This window comes from Oncorhynchus mykiss, chromosome 16 (assembly GCF_013265735.2).
Source record: "Oncorhynchus mykiss isolate Arlee chromosome 16, USDA_OmykA_1.1, whole genome shotgun sequence".
In the NCBI taxonomy this organism is placed as follows: Eukaryota; Metazoa; Chordata; class Actinopteri; order Salmoniformes; family Salmonidae; genus Oncorhynchus; species Oncorhynchus mykiss.
The window spans coordinates 19,048,762-19,070,080 of NC_048580.1; the positions used below are offsets into that span (position 1 = coordinate 19,048,762).

Here is a 21,319-nt window from a genome sequence, read left to right on the forward strand (position 1 = left end):
GAATGACGTGCTCAAAGTAAACTGCCTGTTGCTCAGGCCCTGAAGCCAGGATATGCATATAATAGGTACCATTGGAAAGACAACACTTAGAGTTTTGTAGAAATTTTAAAATAATGTAGGAGAATATAACACATTAGATATGGTAGGAGAAAATCCAAAGAAAAACCAACTGGAATAAAAAAAAATTGAGAGACCATCTTAGAATGGCAAGTATAAGGTCATACTGAAAATTAGCCCTGTATGCAATTCCTATGGCTTCCACAGGGTGTCAGCAGTCTATGTTCAAGGTTTCAGGCTTGAAAAACGATTAAGAAATATCAGTTTTAGTCCAGGGACACAGTCTTGGAAATTCGTGTTTGCACGCGCCATGAAGACAGGATGCACCTGCTAAAATCTATTTTCAGATTCCTTTCTCTGCATGTTGAACGAGTGGATTACTCAAATCGATGGCGCCAACTAAACTGACTTTTTGGGATATAAAGAAGGATTTTATTCAACAAATGATACTACATGTTATATCTGAGACCCTTTGGATGACAAATCAGAGGAAGTGAATATTTAATCACTATTTGAGAATTTATGAAACCTGTGCCGGTGTAAAAATATTTTGATGTGGGGACACCATCCTCAAACAATCGCATGGCATGTTTTTGCTGTAATAGCTACTGTAAATCGGACAGAGCAGTTAGATTAACAAGAATTTAAGCTATCAACCGATATAAGACACTTATATGTACCTACATGTCTAATATCCATAATTTTTATGATTATTTATTTGAATTGCGCGCCCTCCAGCTTCACCGGAAGTTGTCCCGCTAGCAGGATGACTAGCCCTAAAAGTTTTAAGGTGCCACAAACCTCCTGTGGAGTCTGAGCAGGTCTCTTTGCTAATGCCGCGTTTGACTTTGAATGTGAGTTTGAAAACCGGGATGGTCCATCTTTGTAGCAGGGACAGTCGTTGCCCACTGATCAGCCAAAGGCTCTTTATACGTAGATTAGTATATTTAAAAAAAATGACCAGGCCAAAATATTTTTGGGTGTGTCAATTTCAACCAGCCCACTCCCCCAAAAAATATTTCCGGCCCATCTGGCTTTTACCAGAATTGCCAGATGGCCAATCTGCCCCTGATCCCTATGCTGATTTTCTTTTTCTTACTCATATTTAAAAATGACTCAGCACCCTTTTACTCAAATCAGGGAGTACATACAGATTGGGATATGTGGGACATAGTTTGACTACACAAACCTTGCAGGTGCTGCTGATAAGACACCATTGTATTCAATGGTTTATTTGTCTTTGATTAGGTGTGAACAGAATTGTACATGCACTTTTGAAATGCAACAGAATTTCAATTTGGTGCATAGGTGCAAACTATCAACAGATGGCATGGCAAACGTCCCCACATTTGAATGTGTATTTCTGTTATATTATGCAGTGATAAAATGACAGGCCTGGGCATATTGATTTTGTAATAATTATTCAGTAATCCCTATGCACCATTTTACTCAAATCAAGGACTAAATACACATTGGGATATGCAGGACATAGTATGATTACACAAACCCTGCAGGTGCTGCTGATAAGTCATCATTGTAATTAATGCATTGGTCTCTGTGGGCAATTAGTAGGCAGTGTAATTTCTATAGGACTACCTTTGACAATAGTTGCCAAGTGTATGCAGCTCTTGACAGTTCATTCAATGTTTATTAATAGTGCATAACTGATAATATAACTATTCCCTGTCTGACTGAACAACGCATCCCTAGAGGGGACTCAATATGTTTGGCATAGGGTAGCCTACTTTCAGACAGGTAGGTCGTTGTGTGTGAATCAGTCAAACTGAATGAAACATGTGAACGATTTGGCCTATGTTTCAATCATGAGGCAAATCCTAGTCATTGATTGACCATCCAGTCGAGAGCACCATGAGAGCACGACTAGACGTCTGATTCAAGCTCCGCCTTCTCTCCTTCCATCACTTTCCGTTTCAGTCCGTGAGACAGAGGGGACGTGCCATACACATAGACATTATAACAAGGCCATACAGTCACCGGGACGTGCTCGCGCTCGGCCACCGTGCGTGAGTGACAGTCGGGAAGTACATCTGAAACGGAGAGAATTCAGTTGCAATCTGTTGGTTTGTTAAATTAATTGTGGGCTTTTTAAAGCAGTTTGATAAATGTTAAAAGGGTGAAAACATAGACCAGGAGTTTTAACGGGAAGAAACTGACATTGTTACGAAAATGAACGAGACAGAGAACATCCCACTTGCAGAATACGATTTCGAAAGAAAATTCGATGAAAAGGGGGCTCTCGAATGGATGCAAGAAAACTGGTAAGTAGACTTCCAATTCAACCAAACACATCTGGATAAAAGAGTAGCCTAGCCTACGTGGTCTAAAGCCGGCGAATTATCCCCCCGTCGCCGCCAATGTTGGCTGAGCTCTCATCCACACACAATGTCATTATTTAGCCTACACGCCATGCAGGCACATTTTTTTATTGCCCACATTCGTCAATTTGATTCCTAACTGTCGCTTACTTTTTCCTTTCATAGGCTACCGAAGAGTGCATACAATGTGTTGTGTGGGTTTTGATTATGCTACAAAGTAACGTTTAGTCAATAATGTATACATAAGGCTACTACAGATATAATTATCTTTGAGGATACTGTACAGGGGGAGACTGGGACAAGAATTCGACCCTGGCATTTTACTAGACCACATCACTGGGTGTGCCACCAACTCACCACCAACCATGCACACACAACCCATCACGACAAATACACTCTACTACACTCTGTCTCTACAAACCCTACTTAGACACAGGCAGTAATGCTAACACATAACATTGGCGGTGCAGTACAGCGTTTCTCAGCTATTTCTGTTCCAGTGACTGGCGGGACATGGTCCTCCTCTTTTTTAACCAGCTTATGTTTACAACAAATTCAATATGTAAAAACATCACTGGAGATACAACTCTCCACTATAACTGGGCCTCTGCTCTAGCCATTTTGTTTCCCTCCCTGTTGTGCTGTCTGTCTGTCTCAGCATCTTCTCTGCTGTCACTGTGCTTCTTCTTGTTCTCTGTCTGTCTCCATTTCTGCTTAACATGTATATGTTATAAAAGCCAAGCTAATGACTTAGGTCATAGTTGTTGTATTATACTTTCAAAATATGACTAATTTCCAGATTTTTTTGTGGTCAATAGAGATGAATTACATACATCTTTATGTGCACTAACTAATATCATTGGCTAATTAATTTGGGGTTCAACACCTGAGGAAATGGAAACTCAAAACACATGAACTAGATTAATATGATACCCACTGCTAATAGCCATGTATCCATCCATTAGAAATAACAATGATACCTACAGAAAGCTGAAGCCCTCCTCTGTTTGACAGGGACAAGGGGACGAAGCATCCGAAGCTGTGTTTTCCCCACAATTGCGTTTTGAAATGTTATACGATCAGAACACATTTTTCTCTCTAGCGCACAGGAAAGAGGATAGTGGCTAGCTCATTACAGCAGCAGGCCCCAGTGAAACAGGCACAGGGGCAGGGCAGACACTTTCATTACAGGAATCATGAGGATAATTGTTTGACCAAATCCTCGTTTTAGCCGCCCCAAAAAAGGAAGCTGAAATTGTAGAATGTGCTCTTTCTACTAAATGTTTCCATTTTTTGTTTTACAATCCATGAGCTTGGCTATCTAACTGATGAGTTGGAGCAGTTCTCTTTGCTGATGCCACATTTGACTTTGAATATGAGTTTGAGTGACCTCAGCTCAGCCTGTCAGAAAAACGGGCTGGCCCATCTGGGTATGGGTGCAGGCCGTTGCCCACTGATCAGCCAAAGGCTCATTATAGATTAATATAATAGAGAAATTGCTCAATCTTTTAAAAATAACATGGGCTGCAGGCCATGCCCCAAAAAAGTAACATATATGTACACTACCGTTCAAAAGTTTGGGGTAACTTCAGAAGATAGTTCTTTGTTTCTGGCCATTTTGAGCCTGTAATTGAACCCACAAATGCTGATGCTCCAGATACTCAACTAGTCTAAAGAAGGCCAGTTTGATTACTTCTTTAATTAGAACAACAGTTTTCAGCTGTGCTAACATAATTGCAAAAGTATTTTCTAATGATCAATTAGCCTTTTAAAATGATAAACTTGGATTAGCTAACACAATTCGCCATTGGAACACAGGAGTGATGGTTGCTGATAATGGGCCTATGTAGATTTCCATGAAAAATCTGTCATTTCCAGCTACAATAGTAATTTACAACATTAACCATGTCTAAACTGTATTTCTGATCAATTTGATGTTATTTTAATGGACCAAAAATGTGATTTTCTTTCAATAACAAGGACATTTCTAAGTGACCTCAAACTTTTGAACGGTAGTGTATATATTTTTTGTGTGTGTGTCAATTTCGACCAGCCCACCCAACGAGAAAATGGTCCAGCCCACCTGGCATTTGCCAGAATTGCCAGATGGCCCTGCTACTGTAAATTGATATACTTATTATTGTTCTCCCGCCCATTTTCAGATGTCATTGAGGATGCGACCGTCTGAACTTACCTTCAGTTTTCATGTGCATGGTTTGTTGATAACCGGCTATGTTTTATGAACGTTAAAACAACCTTCGATCCATCGCATGATGCGGAAGCCATCCCTTTCAACGCTTACATGTTGCTGATGCATGCCTAACCTAGCGTAGCAGGCGGAAAATAAGCTAGATCCCCCTACATACTGGTCTTGATGAGAAGAAGGTTCCCTTCTGCACTGTTCAACCAATCCAGTAAATGTGGAGGAGGAGTTAAGATGGAGTGTCGCCTTGTTAACGTCCAAAAGCAGAAGTCTCTTTACTAGCTCTCTTTTCATTTCCCCTGAAAAACATAACAACCAGTTGTTGGGGACTTGGTATGGCTAACACATGCCAGATCTTACAACGCCTGGATAGGTATCAGATAACCACGTTATATGTTATCGCAATCTGGTGCCCGAAAGCACAGTCGATGACATGGCACGTAACCATTGGTTGATGAATGCAACGTCTGAGCAGGGGAACACGACCAATGGGCGAGTTCCACAGCGAAAGGCAAGGTGACTCAACAACCTATGGTTCTGGCCACGTCATCGACTGTCATCAACTGAGAAATTGCTATAACATATCATGTGGTCAGCTGATACTTTCGAGTAACTATCTGGGCGTTGTTAGATCTGTCAGGCGTCAGCAAAGTCTAAGCATAGGAACGCGGCCATCGTTACTACAATATGACGGGAAACTCAATGTATAGCCTGTCATACTGCTGTTCACTTCAGTTTGTGTAACATGTACATGCAGTCACATGCAATGAATGATTACTAAATATCAAATGTGATGATTACTGTTAAATACATAGGTGTAAATACATTATAGGATATCAATAGGCCTACATTTTGTAACTGTTTTAATATCATATTTATATTTAATATAACCCAAAGGCATGTCACTTCTCCCCATCAAATTAGTATAGGTCTCAAGTGTTTCTCTTTGTGTACAATGGAAATGTGTGTGGAAAAAGGGAGTCATTTTTGTCTGTGGTTAACATATCACTAAGGAAACGTAGAGACCTAGTAAGACCGCATTCTTGCACAGACTTACTCTGGCTCCTTGTTTGCATTTTCTGACTAAGAGATAGTGTTGTGTTTCAGTTTCAGTGGCAAGCAAGCTGTCAAATGTGTATTGTAAAAGTCCAGGGGTATATTCAAGAAACGTTTTGCTGCGGCAAAACTATAAAACAGAACGAAACGGGGAAGGACCTATCTGAATTTGTCCAATAGAAACTCTTGTTTTGCTCTATCTGCTTCCGTTTCATTCTTAAACGGTAAACCGTTTCCCGTAGTGAATACGCTCCTGTAAATGTGCAGTGCTAGCCAAGTAAATTCACCCTGTTTCACCCTGCCCATGCATTCCTCAGATCGAGCTGATGTGTGTAGGCTACAGCAAAGCATCAAAAGGGGAGGAGCCGGAGAAGCTTAAAACCACATCTAGTGCAGCACAGGGAAACCAATGCTTTGATTGCATGTGACATCCAGGCCTACGACTGTAATTAATGGGCTAGACTTCTGCTTTCTGGGAACATTTGCTCCCACATGACCCCCCCCTTTCTCTTTTTCGAGGAGTAAAAGATGGTGGCCCACACATTGTATTTGTCCTGAGTCCTTCACCTCAAAAGGATACAATGACTGCTTCTTGTCGCTTCATTATCTCTCTCTGCCTCGGTATTGGCCATCACACATTCCCTCGCTGTAATGCATAGACACAGTGGTGTTCCCTATAGAATCCTTCATCAGTCTAATGACAGTTTCATCCTCCCTTTGGGACAGACAGAGAATGACCACTGAAGCCCTACTGTATTTAGCTATGTATATAGCCCTACTAAACTGGGTCAAACAACATCTTCCCAGTCTAATATGCTCTGTCAATCTGGATTGGTCATCTGGTCTGTCCTCAAAGTAAACCCCCTCTGCAGTACACACATCATCGCTTTTTAGTATTCAGCCCTTTTCGACCTCAATTTAACTTTTTGGTAAAAACAATTGTCCAGTCAGTGATCTGTCTAGTATTCTTACTGCAACCCGCTCCCAGCTGTTTTCACATAGCCTCACAGTTGATTTTAGACCGGAGTGATGTTTACTCAATCTAATTGCCTCATTACCCACGGGCTGCAGTAGTAGAAGTTCTGGTCAGTATGTCAACATCTCAACTCGGGTAGTCCTTGGCTCCATGACTACGAATGGGGATGGGGACTGTAAAATAGGGCCTTGGCATGGATGGACAGAAGTTGGAGTGGTCTACAGGCCATGTCACTGCCATGTGCCCAGTGGACCAGCCCAATCCTGATCTCTGTTGATCTCTGTAATCTTTTTTAATAGTATGAATTTATATACAGTTGAAGTCAGAAGTTTACATACACTTAGGTTGGAGTCATTAAAAGTTGATTTTCAACCACTCCACAAATTTCTTGAGGACATCTACTTTGTACATGACACAAGTAATTTTTCCAACCATTGTTTGCAGACAGATTATTTCACTTATAATTCACTGTATCACATGTCCAGTGGGTCAGAAGTTTACATACACTAAGTTGATGTCACGGTTTACTTCTGTTGAAGGAAAGGCGGACTAAAACGCGGCGTGGTTTGTGTTCATCTTGATATTTAATCAAAGAAAGAACTGAACACTGAATACAAAAACAATAAACAAATAACGACCGTGAAGCTAAATGAGAACTGTGATGACACAAGCAATCAACATAGACAATCACCCACAAACAAACAGTGCAACCCAGGCTACCGAAGTATGATTCTCAATCAGAGACAACTAATGACACCTGCCTCTGATTGTCAACCATACTGAGAACCATACTAGGCCGAAACATACAAATCCCCAAATCATAGAAAAACAAACATAGACTGCCCACCCAACTCACGCCCTGACCATACTAAATAAATACAAACAAAGGAAATAAAGGTCAGAACGTGCCAGTACCCCCCACCCCAAAGGTGTCAATTGGAGGTGTACCTGTGGATTTTTTTCAAGGCCTACCTTCAAACTCAGTGCCTCTTTGCTTGACATCATGGGAAAATCAAAAGAAATCAGCCAAGACATCAGAAAAAAAATTGGTTCATCATTGGGAGCAATTCCCAAACGCCTGAAGGTACCACGTTCATCTGTACAAATAAAGGTATGCAAGTATAAACACCATGGGACCACGCAGCTGTCATACTGCTCAGGAAGGAGACGCGTTCTGTCTCCTAGAGATGAACGTACTTTGGTGCGAAAAGTGAAAATCAATTACAGAACAACAGCAAAGGACCTTGTGAAGATGCTGGAGGAAACGGGTACAAAAGTATCTATATCCACAGTAAAACGAGTCCCATATTGACATAACCTGAAAGGCCACTCAGCAAGGAAGAAGCCACTGCTCCAAAACCACCAAAGAAAAGCCAGACTACGGTTTGCAACTGCACATGGGGACAAAGATCGTACTTTTTGGAGAAATGTCCTCTGGTCTGATGAAACAAATATAGAACTGTTTGGCCATAATGACCATCGTTGTGTTTGCAGGAAAAAGGGGAGGCTTGCAAGCCAAAGAACCCCATCCCAACTGTGAAGCACAGAGGTGGCAGCATCATGTTGTGGGGGTGCTTTGCTGCAGGAGGGACTGGTGCACTTCACAAAATAGATGACATCATGAGGGAGGGAAATTATGTGGTTATATTGAATCAACATCTCAAGACATCAGTCAGGAAGTTAAAGCTTGGTCGCAAATGGGTCTTCCAAATGGACAATGACAATAAGCATACTTCCAAAGTTGTGGCAAAATTGCTTAAGGACAACAAAGTCAAGGTATTGGAGTGGACATCACAAAACCCTGACTTCAATCCTATAGAAAACTTGTGGGCAGAACTGAAAAAGCGTGTGCGAGCAAGGAGCCTACAAACCTGACTCAGTTACACCAGCTTTGTCAGGAGGAATGGGACAAAATTCACCCAACTTAATGTGGTAAGCTTGTGGAAGGCTACCCGAAACATTTGACTCAAGTTAAACAAAAAAAATGTACCCCCTTTTTCGTGGTATCAAATTGTTAGTAGTTACTGTCTAGTCTCTTCGCTACAACTCCCGTATGGGCTCGGGAGAGACGAAGGTCGTGAGCCACGCGTCCTCCGAAACACAACCCAACCAAGCCGCACTGCTTCTTAACACAGCGTGCATCCAACCCAGAAGCCATCCGCACCAATGTGTCAGAGGAAACACCATACACCTAGCGACCTGGTCAGCGTGCACTGCGCCCGGCCCGCCACAGGAATCACTAGTGCGCAATGAGACAAGGATATCCCTACCAGCCAAACCCTCCCTAACGCGGACGACGCTAGGCCAATTGTGCGTCGCCCCATGGACCTCCCGGTCGCTGCAACAGAGCCTGGACTCAAACCCAGGGTCTCTGGTGGCACAGCTAGCACTGCGATCTAGTGCCTTAGACCACTGCTCCACCCGGGAGGCCAAGTTAAACTATTTAAAGGCAATGCTACCAAATACTAATTGAGTGTATGTAAACTTCTGACCCACTGGGAATGTGATGAAAGCTGAAATAAATAATTCTCTCTACTATTATTCTGACATGTCACATTCTTAAAATAAAGTGGTGATCCCAACTGACCTAAGACAGGGCATTTTTACGTGGATTAAATGTCAGGAATTGTGAAAAACTGAGTTTAAATGTATTTGGCTAAGGTGTATGTAAACTTCCGACTTCAACTGTAGATGATTGAGTTTAGCTTAGCTCTCCTCGTGGCTTGCTGTGTACATTCAGCGTACTGCCACCAGGCAAAAGGAACTAGAAATGTCAACTGCAGTGCCAATCCCAAAAGTCTGCTAAAGACTGACTCATCCATTCACAATGATCATTGATCACGTACATGCATTGTTGGAGTTTAAACTAGATTAAAGCTTGTTTGCATTTCCACCCTGCTCTCATCTAAATCATGACCTAGGACACTGGTAGTTACAGTAATCACTTGTGAACTGGTTCGGTGACGTGTTAAATATTTTCTCCTTAATAGGAGCAAGTCCTTTATGTTCTGTGGGCTGTATGCTGCGATCATCTTCGGGGGCCAACACTTCATGAGAGAGAGGCCCAAGCTAAACCTGCGTCGACCCCTCGTCCTCTGGTCACTCAGTCTGGCCATCTTCAGGTGAGTGACACACTGACCACTGTGTTTCAGTATATCACTTTTTGTGTTTTTTTAGGCATCATCAAACCAATCAATCAACCAATCATTGTGATTGAAGCTCTTTCTGAACGTTGGTGGTGGTTAGCCTCGTTATCCTCCCTCATCCTTGCTAACCTCAGCAAGGGAAATGTTGTCCACAAAAATGTTTGTATATATATATACTCCATTTTTCAGGACCCTGTCTTTCAAAGATAATTCGTAAAAATCCAAATATCTTCACAGATCTTCATTGTAAAGAGTTTAAACACTGTTTCCCATGCTTGTTCAATGAACCATAAACAATTAATGAACATGCACCTGTGGAACGGTCGTTAAGACACTAACAGCTTACAGACGGTAGGCAATTAAGGTCACAGTTATGAAAACTTAGGACACTAAAGAGGCCTTTCTACTGACTCTGAAAACCCCCAAAAGAAAGATGCCCAGGGTGCCTGCTCATCTGCGTGAACGTGCCTTAGGCATGCTGCAAGGAGGCATGAGGACTGCAGATGTGGCCAGGGCAATAAATTGCAATGCCCGTACTGTGAGACGCCTAAGACAGTGCTACAGGGAGACAGGACGGACAGCTGATCGTCCTCGCAATGGCAGACCACATGTAACAACACCTGCACAAGATCGGTACATCCGAACATCACACCTGCGGGACAGGTACAGGATGGAAAACAACTGCCCGAGTTACACCAGGAACGCACAATCCCTCCATCAGTGCTCAGACTGTCCACAGTAGGCTGAGAGAGGCAGGACTGAGGGCTTGTAGGCCTGTTGTAAGGCAGGTCCTCACCAGACATCACCGGCAACAACGTCGCCTATGGGCACAAACCCACCGTCGCTGGACCAGACAGGACTGGCAAAAAGTGCTCTTCATTGACGTGTCGCGGTTTTGTCTCACCAGGGGTGATAGTCGGATTCGCGTTTATTGTCGAAGTAATGAGCGTTACACCAAGTCCTGTACTATGGAGCGGGATCGATTTGGAGGTGGAAAGTCCGTCATGGTCTGGGGCGGTGTGTCACAGCATCATCTGACAGAGCTTGTTGTCATTGCCTGCAATTTCAACGCTGTGCGTTTACAGGGAAGACAATTTAGGTAATATGTACATGTAGGTACAGTTAAAGTAACTATGCATAGATAATAAACAGAGAGTAGCAGCAGTGTAAAAGAGGGGTCTGGGTAGCCCTTTGATTGGCTGTTCAGGAGTCTTATGGCTTGGGGATAGAAGCCTCTTAGTCCTAGACTTGGTGCTCCGGTATTGCTTGCCGTGCGAATGCAGAGAGAACAGTCTATGACTAGGGTGGCTGGAGTCTTTGACAATTTTTAGGGCCTTCCTCTGACACCACCTGGTATAGAGGTCCTGGATGGCAGGAAGCTTGGCCCCAGTGATGTACTGGGCCTTACGCACTACCCTCTGTAGTGCCTTGTGGTCGGAGGCCGAGCAGTTGCCATTCTAGGCAGTGATGCAACCAGTCAGAATGCTCTTGATGGTGCAGCTGTAGAACCTTTGAGGATCTGAGGACCCAAGCCAAATATTTTCAGTCTCCTGAGGGGAAATAGGCTTTGTCGTGCCCTCTTCACGACTGTCATAAGACTGCTGAACAATTAATAAAATCACCACTGGACTATTTACATTGACCCCCCCCCTTTGTACACTGCTGCTACTCGCTGTTTATTATCTATGCATAGTCACTTCACCCCCACCTACATGTACAAATGACCTCAACTAACCTGTACCCCTGCACACTGACTTGGTACCGGTGCCCCCTGTATATAGCCTCGTTAATGTTATTCTTATTGTTACTTTTAATTATGACTTTTTATATTAGTCTACTTGGGAAATATTTTTTAAACTCTTCTTTTAACTGCACTGTTGGTTAAAACCTCTTGAAGCTAGGGGGCACTATTTTTATGTTTGGAAAAATAACGTTCCCAAAGTAAACGGCCTGTTTCTCAGGACCAGATGCTAGAATATACATATAATTGACAGATTAGGATAGAAAACACTCTAAAGTTTCCAAAACTGTCAAAATGTTGTCTGTGAGTTAAGGAGGAGTCAGGGCTGTTTTGGTGTGCCACCGTTTTGGTGTGCCACAGAGGTGCATCATCATCATCATCCGTGCCCATGCCCTCTGCTGAGCCAGCTGTTAATCCTAATCACAGAGCCGTGGGTTTAACCTGCCCACTCAATCCCACTGCTGCTGGCTGGACAGGATAACGTGTCCTCGGCATATGAAACACTTCACATATTCATTACTGCACCACCACTGCAACGTTCTACCACATGGGGTTTTTAAAAGTAGGCTACTGGCCTGTAATAGATAGATGCACCAATGATGATGTTGGTATTAGGTAGTTACCATTGATACTGTATTGATAGGTAGTTACCAATGATGATGTTGGTGTTAGTTATCATAGATAATGTATTGATAGGTAGTTACCAATGATGATGTTGGTGTTAGGTAGTTACCATTGATACTGTATTGATAGGTAGTTACCAATGATTATGTTGGTGTTAGGTAGTCACCATAGATAATGTATAGATAGGTAGTTACCAATGATGATGTTGGTGTTAGGTAGTTACCATAGATAATGTATAGGTAGGTAGTTACCATTGATAAGATAGTTATAGGTAATGAATTACCACGTCTGACACCAACTGACACTGACAGGTACCAACACACTCTTGAACAGCTTCTATCCCCAAGCAATGATAAATACCTAGCAAAATAGCTACACAGACCGATTTTTACCTTGTATCTTTATTGACCTTTTATTTCAGTATTTGCACTGTCTCTATGCACACTGACAGGGCCCTACACACTCACACACACTGTCACTCCAACACACACACAAACACTCACGCCATCATTTTCTCACTCACACATAATATGCACATACATGTATACTGACTCTACACATCCGCACACCCCCTCTCACACCCCCTCTCACATGCAAGCTGCTGCTACTCTGTTTATCTTATATCCTGTTGCCTAGTCACCTTACCCCTATACATATCTACCTCCATCACTCCAGTATCCTTGCACAGTACTGTAAATATGGTATTGGAACTGACTTTTTAAATATTTCCTGTATATTGTCTGCTTACCTACTTACTTTATTGTGTATTTCATATTTCTTATTCTGGGGACATCCAGCTGGAGATGTGACCCACTGATATGTCTTATCTCGTTTGTCTTGGTTTCAGATTTCGAGCGCCATGGCAACCGCAACAGTGACCGTTCATATAGTTGAGAGCTATATCACTTTGCATCATGGCACCGCAAAGCTGACAGTATAAAATATAGTTGAGTGATGTATTTTGCATTACGTTATGACAACCACAAAGCTGACAGTTCAGGTGTATCGTATAGCAGCAAGATAGAAATATGAGCTGATTTTCGTGTACAAAAATACTTACTTATAGTCAACTCTGATCGACCATGGGCATTATACTTGTGTTGAAGTTTTTTCCTATACCAATTACTTGAATGCAACTGTGAATTCCCTATAGTTAGACTGAGCAAATCAAATACACTTTTATTTTATCCCATGCGCTGAATACAACAGGTATACAACGAATACAACCTTACCGTGAAATGCTAGCCCTTAACCAACAATGCAGTTCAAGAAATAGTGTTAAGAAAATATTGACTAAATATACTAAAGTAAAAAATAAAATAAAAAGTAACACAATAAAATAACAATACCGAGGCTATATACAGGGGGTATCGGTACCTAGTCAATATGTGGGGGATACATGTTAGTTGAGGTAGTTTGTACATGTAAGTAAAGTGACTATGCACAGATAATGAATAGCCAGTAGCAGCAGTGTTAAATCTAAGGGGGAGTCAATGTATATAGCCATTTGATTCATTGTTCAGCAGTCTTATGGTTTGGGGGTAGAAGCTGTTAAGGAGCCTTTTGGACCTAGACTTGGTGCTCCGGTACCGCTTGCCGTGCGGTAGCAGAGAGAACAGTCTATGGTTTGGGGGTAGAAGCTGTTAAGGAGCCTTTTGAACCTAGACGTGGCGCTCCGGTACCGCTTGCCGTGCGGTAGCAGAGAGAACAGTCTATGGTTTGGGTGACTGGAGACTTTGACAATTTTTAAGGCCTTCGTCTGACACCGCTTAGTAAATACAATTGAAGTCGGACGTTTACATACACTTAGGTTGGAGTCATTAAAACTAGTTTTTCAACTACTCCACAAATTTCTTGTTATAGTTTTGGCAAGTCGGTTCGGACATCTACTTTGTGCAATGACACAAGTCATTTTTCCAACAATTGTTTACAGACAGATTATTTCACTTATAATTCACTGTATACAATTTCAGTGGGTCAGAAGTTTACATACACTAAATTGTCTGTGCCTTTAAACAGCTTGGAAAATTAAGTCATGGCTTTACAAGCTTCTGATAGGATAATTTACATCATTTGAGTCATCTGGAGGTGTACCTGTGGATGTATTTCAAGGCCTACCTTCAAACTCAGTGCCTCTTTGCTTGACATCATGGTAAAATCAAAATAAATCAAAAGAAGTCTGGTTCATCACTGGGAGCAATTTCCAAACGCCTGAAGGTACCACGTTCATCTGTACAAACAATAGTATGCAAGTATAAACACCATGGAACCACGCAGCCGTCATACCGCTCAGGAAGGAGACGGGTTCTGTCTCCAAGAGATGAACGTACTTTGGTGCGAAAAGTGCAAATCAATCCCAGAAGAACAGCAAAGGACCTTGTGAAGATCCTGGAGCAAACCGGTACAAAGTATCTATATCTACAGTAAAATGAGTTCTATATCGACATAACCTGAAAGGCCACTCAGCAAGGAAGAAGCCACTGCTCCAAAACCGCCATAAAAAAAGCCAGACTATGGTTTGCAACTGTACATGGGAACAAAGATTGTACTTTTTGGAGAAATGTCCTCTGGTCTGATGAAACAAAAATAGAACTGTTTGGCCGTAATGACCATTGTTATATTTGGAGGGAAAAGGGGGAGACTTGCAAGCTGAAGAATACCATCCCAACCGTGAAGCATGGGGGTGGCAGCATCATGTTGTGGGGGTGCTTAGCTGCAGGAGGGACTGGTGCACTTCACAAAATAGATGGCATCATGAGGGAGGGAAATTATGTGGATATATTGAAGCAACATCTCAAGACATCAGTCAGGAAGTTAAAGCTTGGTCGCAAATGGGTCTTCCAAATGGACATTGACCCCAAGCATACTTCCAAAGTTGTGGCAAAATGGCTTAAGGACAACAAAGCCAAGGTATTAGAGTGGCCATCACAAAGCCCTGACTTCAATCCCATAGAAAATTTGTGGGTAGAACTGAAAAAAAGTGTGCGAGCAAGGAGGCCTACAAACCTGACTCAGTTACACCAGCTTTGTCAGGAGCAATGGGCCAAAATTCACCCAACTTATTGTGGGACACTTGTGGAAGGCTCCCCGAAATGTTTGACCCAAGTTAAACAATTTAAAGACAATGCTACCGAATACTAATTTAGTGTATGTAAACTTCTGACCCACTGGTAATGTGATGAAAGAAATAAAAGCTGAAATAAATCATTATCTCTACTATTATTCTGACATTTCACATTCTTAAAATAAAGTACTGATCCTAACTGTCCTAAGACAGGGAATTGTTACTTGGGTTAAATGTTAGGAATTGTAAAAAAACTTGAGTTTAAATGTAATTGGCTAAGGTGTATGTAAACTTCCAACTTCAACTGTAAGTCCTGGATGGCAGGAAGCTTGGCCTTACGCACTACCCTCTGTAGTGCCATATAGTCAGTTGCCATACCAGGCGGTGATGCACTTGACACTATCTTTTTAGTAAATCTATGTGCTTCATTCCACAGTATCATCGGAGCGGTCAGAACCGGTTGGTACATGTTCCATGTCCTCAACAAAAGTGGTTTTAAGCAGTCGGTGTGTGACACCAGCTTCTACAGCGCCCCTGTCAGCAAGTTCTGGGCCTACGCCTTCGTCCTGAGCAAGGCCCCAGAGCTGGGTAAGGAATGTCCCAAATAGGGTCCCGTTCTGAATGCTTCAGATAGATATATGTCATGTGGAACAGACATACTTTCTCATGCAGTGTAGAATAATCAGCTTGCCTCGAGCTGATCTATACAAGACAATTCTAAATACTCATTGTGACCCTGGCCCACGAATGGGAGAGATGGCGGGGGTTGTAAATTGGTCAATTATGTCAGAGGGCAAATCAGAGAGAAGGAGGCTGGTGCAGGACAAAAAAAACAAACTTGAAACAATTTGTCTATTTATGTGATTCCGGGAGCACTTGGAAGTTTCTAGTTCACTTACATTGATCTGCGGCCTATTACCTCAAGGGCTATGTGGCTGCAAGGTGATGCCATTTCCCCTCCCAGAGCAGTAATCTAGTCACTTATGCCTATCTGTCAGTCAGACAGGGGATGCAAAAGCACTGGTAAATGGACAGAGATGCTGACTGACAGGAAGGACATGCTCGCGTTCTAGAATGGGACCGTTGTTCAATATATTAAGCCTGTATAGTTTGTACTGTACAGGGTGTGCAGTTTGAGTTTATTGGAGTGTGTTAGGATGTTGTTGTATGCTTCCTAATATGGCGTGTGTGTGTGTGTGTGTGTGTGTGTGTGTGTGTGTGTGTGTGTGTGTGTGCACGCTTTACTGTACTTTTTGAGGACCACAAACAGACATCCCTTCTTTCCAGGTCATTTTTGGAAGTGAGGTCCACATATCCGTTCCTCACAATGTTTTTCTTCTACTGTGTGTGGTCACTAGTGCTTGAGAGAGAGTGAAAGTGATCAAACATCAGAGTATAACTAAGTGATTTCTCCCTCCCTCCCTCCCTCCCTCCCTCCCTCCCTCCCTCCCTCCCTCCCTCCCTCCCTCCCTCCCTCCCTCCTCAGGTGACACGGTGTTCATCGTGCTCCGTAAGCAGCGCCTCATCTTCCTCCATTGGTACCACCACATCACAGTGCTGGTCTACTCCTGGTACTCCTACAAGGACCAGGTGGCAGGCGGCGGCTGGTTCATGACCATGAACTACCTGGTCCACTCCTTCATGTACACCTACTACGCTGCCCGGGCTGCGGGCTACCGGGTGCCGCGACCCTGCGCCATGGTCATCACGGCCACCCAGATCATGCAGATGGTGATGGGGCTTGCTGTCTTAGGCTTGGTCTACCACTGGATGCACGAAGTGCGCTGTCCCTCCTACATGCCCAACATCGCCTGGGGCTCGCTCATGTACCTCAGCTACCTGGTCCTGTTCGCCTCGTTCTTCTACAAGTCCTACCTCAAGGGCGCCACTTACAAGGTTGGCAAGGGATCCAAGGCCGAGTAGGGGCCGGATTCGTCAGAGGCACGTTGCACACTGGGCAAGTCATATTAGAGTGTGTGCCTAATTGAGAAGAATATCGACGTTGTGCCATGATGTGAGTCACAACTGGTTTTAATGGTTGCTGGGTCCACGGCAATTGTGACAAGCCATTTCTTTCCCCACCCACGACTTTGTATAGCTGTAGCTTATCTAACGAACTAGAACCATGGATTACATGATAATAGAACGGTCATTGAGAGTGGACCGGGGAACCAGTGGTCAACACAGTTTAATATACTATGATCGATGGATGAAAGAAAGGGAGTAGACAGATAGAGAGAGAGGTCAGTTTGTGTTTGACTAATGTACTACTCGCTTCATTTTTGATTTCTTGGCTTTGTTAATCAATCTCTTTGACCGGCTGCTTCAGTCAGAGTCCAGTGAAAAACAACCATATGTGGCCTGAGGCGTCTCCAAGGGCAGTTTACAACCGCGTTTGCAGTCTGCACGTTCATTGAATTTGACAGTCGCAGGTGTTCATTCATACAGAAAGAAAGACTCCTTTTGAAATCTGGTGCTTTTTAGACCAGCACTGAGAATTCTCTCACTAACTTATAGGAAGTATATTGAAGTGATGATAAAAAGGCATGAATGAAGGATCATTTTTCTGTTTTAGTTGTAGGGAGTTTTCTGGGAATGGGTGGGAGGAGCACTGAAGGGATTGACACTCAGAACAATGTGTCCATTGTAAATAATATATCTTAAGAATGTATTTATTTTCTTAAAATATCAAGTCTCTGGTGGTACTTAAAGTGTACCAGGAAATAGTGTGACTCACTAAGTTCTGCCTGTCTTAAATTGTGCAGTTTGAGTTTTGCACTTTTGTATTTTAAACAGTTTTCTTTACATCACAACAATGCACTATATTGTTTTTTGTTTTTTTAAGTCCTTCTACATCTGTTCATTAAAGAAAGGGAAGTCCCCTGGCACCACATTGCTTCTTAAAGGGAAAGGTCATGGAGGTTATCTTTGCTTCTTAAAGGGAAGGTCACGAAGGTTATCATAATGTCTGTGTGATAAGAGTTGCATTGTCATGTAAGAACTATTTGAGTCTAAGAGGTCAACTTTTTTGATTTTCACATTTGATAGATATTCCTTTACTACATGGTAGAAGAAAATATCCATATGAAAACCAAGGATAGCAGGATAGGTTATAACGTTACACAAACAGACACATTCCTTTTTCTTTCCTCCTATTTTAAATATGACCACCAGTGTAGATTGGATAGGGGCTCAGGTCAAGACAGCGAAATAGTTTTTGTTGTTGTCTAGAAATCTAGTAGATGCAGAAAGTAGTGTCTTGTAAGCACACCTAACCACTCTTGAGTTTTAACCCTTGGCAGCTTGTGTGTGTCTTCCTTTATGTTTATTATAGAGCTGTACTGTATTATCTCCCTCCTACCCATAATCCTAGAGCCATACTGGTGTGAGTACATGTTCTTTAATTTTTTGTTTTTTATCACACTGAGAGTAGTTACCATGGCTTAAAGTACAGGGAGTCTTTTGAAGGGTAATGGTAACCACTAACACTTGCCTAACACTTGCCTTCATAAGCCCTACTTATAACCCCCATAACCAAAGCTGTGACTTCAAGTGTCATAGATCTCATACTCTATCTGTGGGTTTATTAGCTTCCAACACAAAGTGAGACAGTCTAGCCTTTACACAACTGGTAGTCGCCAAATGTCTTAAAGGGGAATTTCAAAATTGTTCAACTTCATATCCATAATTTCCAGCACTACTCCAACATCATGCATCATCTGGTGTGCATCGTGTGATTTTAACTAAGTAGTAGGCAATGCCTACTCATCATTTGAAATCACACCAGATGATGCCATTGGAAAAACGTACCTTCCTTCATCTTTTTGACTACAAAACATAGAAACATGCCATTTTCACATATGTTGATGTTGGGATAGTGCTGAATGTGAAGTTGACATTTTTTTTTCAATCATTTCCTTGAAATAGTGCTTCTAATCCTATTATAATGTTGTGTTTATGAAGGAGTTACACTGCCCTTATGTAATACGCATCATATGAGCTCAGCTGTAACACCTGATGCTGGAGCAGGCACATACTGTACTACCATTATTATAGACTAGTCCAATGAGCTTAGCAGTGTTTAGAAGTGTGAGTATTTTTTTAAGGCCGTACTAAATCTGCAAAGTACATTTCTTTCACTTGGCTGTTGTTGTGTCAATAATGCTGATATTATGATCATGATGTGACATTATAAATGTTGTCCACCCTCCACCTTGAAGCCGACGGTTGCATTTTAGTTGTAAAATATCACAACGATAATACACAGGGTATAAACTCAGTTTCTAATACATTGATTCGTGTGCCAAATGAAGCTTCAGCAGATTTATACTCGGTTAGGTAAATGTGAGCAGGGTTATTGTTTGTGTATTGTCTTTGCTGATGCAGAGTGTAAGAAAACAGGCTTATGCATCCCTGTGAGTATGCTGTCTAGTGCGTAACTGATATGAAAGGGCAAAACAAAATGTCTTAAGGGCTTTAATGTTTCAATGTGCAGATTTTAAATGTCAAAACAATAAATTCATGTCTGTTTTGAAAGACTTATTAATTGTTTCATTCTTGCTGAAATCTGAAATACATCTGTGCGTCTTTGTTAGATGCATATGCACATGTACAGTCAGATCCAAAAGGATTGGCACCTTTGAGAAAGATGAGCAAAAAAGACGGTATAAAATTAATTCTACAAATACTGAGCTACAGGTAAAAGGAAACGCTTGAGTAAATGAGGGATATAAAGTATATTGAAAGCAGGTGCTTCCACACATGTGTGGTTCCTGAGTTAATTAAACAATTAACATCCCATCATGCTTAGGGTCATGTATAAAAATTCACAGTTGCCCATTATTTTGGCTACCTTGGCTAGAAGAATAGATCTCAGGGACTTTGAAAGAGGGGTCACAAAGGAGCATAGGGGGTTTAAAGTGTGTGTGTGTGTGTGTGTGTGTGTGTGTGTGTGTGTGTGTGTGTGTGTGTGTGTGTGTGTGTGTGTGTGTCTCAGTCATCAGATCTCAACCCAATTGAACACTTATGGGATATTCTGGAATGGCGACAGACAGTGTTTTCCACCACCATCAACAAAACACCAAATTATGGAATTTCTTGTGGAATAATGGTGTCACATCCATCCAATAGAGTTCCAGACACTTCTATGCCAAGGTGTATTGAAGTAGTTCTTGCTCATGGTGTTACACGCCCTGGCCATAGAGAGGTTTTTATTCTCTATTTTGGTTAGGACAGGGTGTGACTAGTTTCTTTATTTCTATGTTTTCTATTTCTTTGTTTTTGGCCGAGTGTGGTTCCCAATCAGAGGCAGCTGTCTATCGTTGTCTCTGATTGGGAATCATACTTAGGCAGCCTTTTTCCCACCTGTGTTTTGTGGGTAGTTGTTTTCTGTTTCGTGTCATTATCTGACAGAACTGGTCTCTTTTGTTTTTTTTTCACTTTGTTATTTTGTTCAAGTGTTTTTTGGTAACTAAATAATCATGAACACTTTCCACGCTGTGCTTTGGTCCACTCCTTCCGACGACAGGCGTGACATGGTGACCTAACGTCCTATTAAGACACACTACAGTATGTTGGATGTTTCCTTTCTTTGACACTTACCTGTATATTGTATTCTCAAAAACATTATTTTATACGAAAAAATTGATATTGTTTAGTAAGTAATCTTTTTTTCTCTCAAAAATATGTTGAATTGACTGCACCCCTGTTTTCAATACTTTTCAATACCTCACCTTGTGAGGATAACGGCACTGAGCCTTTTTCTAGAATGTTTTATGAGATTGGAGAACACATGGGGAGGGATCTTAGACCATTCCTCCATACAGAATTTTTTCCAGATCCTTGATATCCTTTGTCTGCGCTTGTGGACTGCCCTCTTCAATTCAAACCACAGGTTTTCAAGTCCGGATACAGATGGCCATTGCAAAATGTTGATTTGGTGGTCAATTAACCATTTCTTTGTGTATTTTAATAGGGTTATTGTCTTGTTGGAAGATACACTTGCGGCCAAGTTTCAAACTCCTGGCAGAGGCAACCAGGTTTTGGGCTAAAATGTAAAGGTACTGGGTAAAGTTCCTGATGCAGTTGCACTTAACAAGGGCCCCAGGACCAGTGGA

At 42.1% G+C, this 21,319-nt stretch overlaps 1 protein-coding gene across 1 annotated transcript; it reads left to right on the forward strand.

The window, feature by feature from the left end:
* The first annotated feature begins 1,999 nt into the window (after positions 1–1,999).
* Positions 2,000–19,745, forward strand: LOC110492847 (elongation of very long chain fatty acids protein 6). Its single transcript, XM_036946412.1, has 4 exons — positions 2,000–2,336; positions 9,619–9,750; positions 15,640–15,791; positions 16,690–19,745. The coding sequence occupies exons 1-4, from the start codon at positions 2,245–2,247 to the stop codon at positions 17,124–17,126; spliced, it is 813 nt and encodes a 270-aa protein (XP_036802307.1). The 5' UTR covers positions 2,000–2,244; the 3' UTR covers positions 17,127–19,745.
* The last annotated feature ends 1,574 nt before the right edge of the window (positions 19,746–21,319 follow it).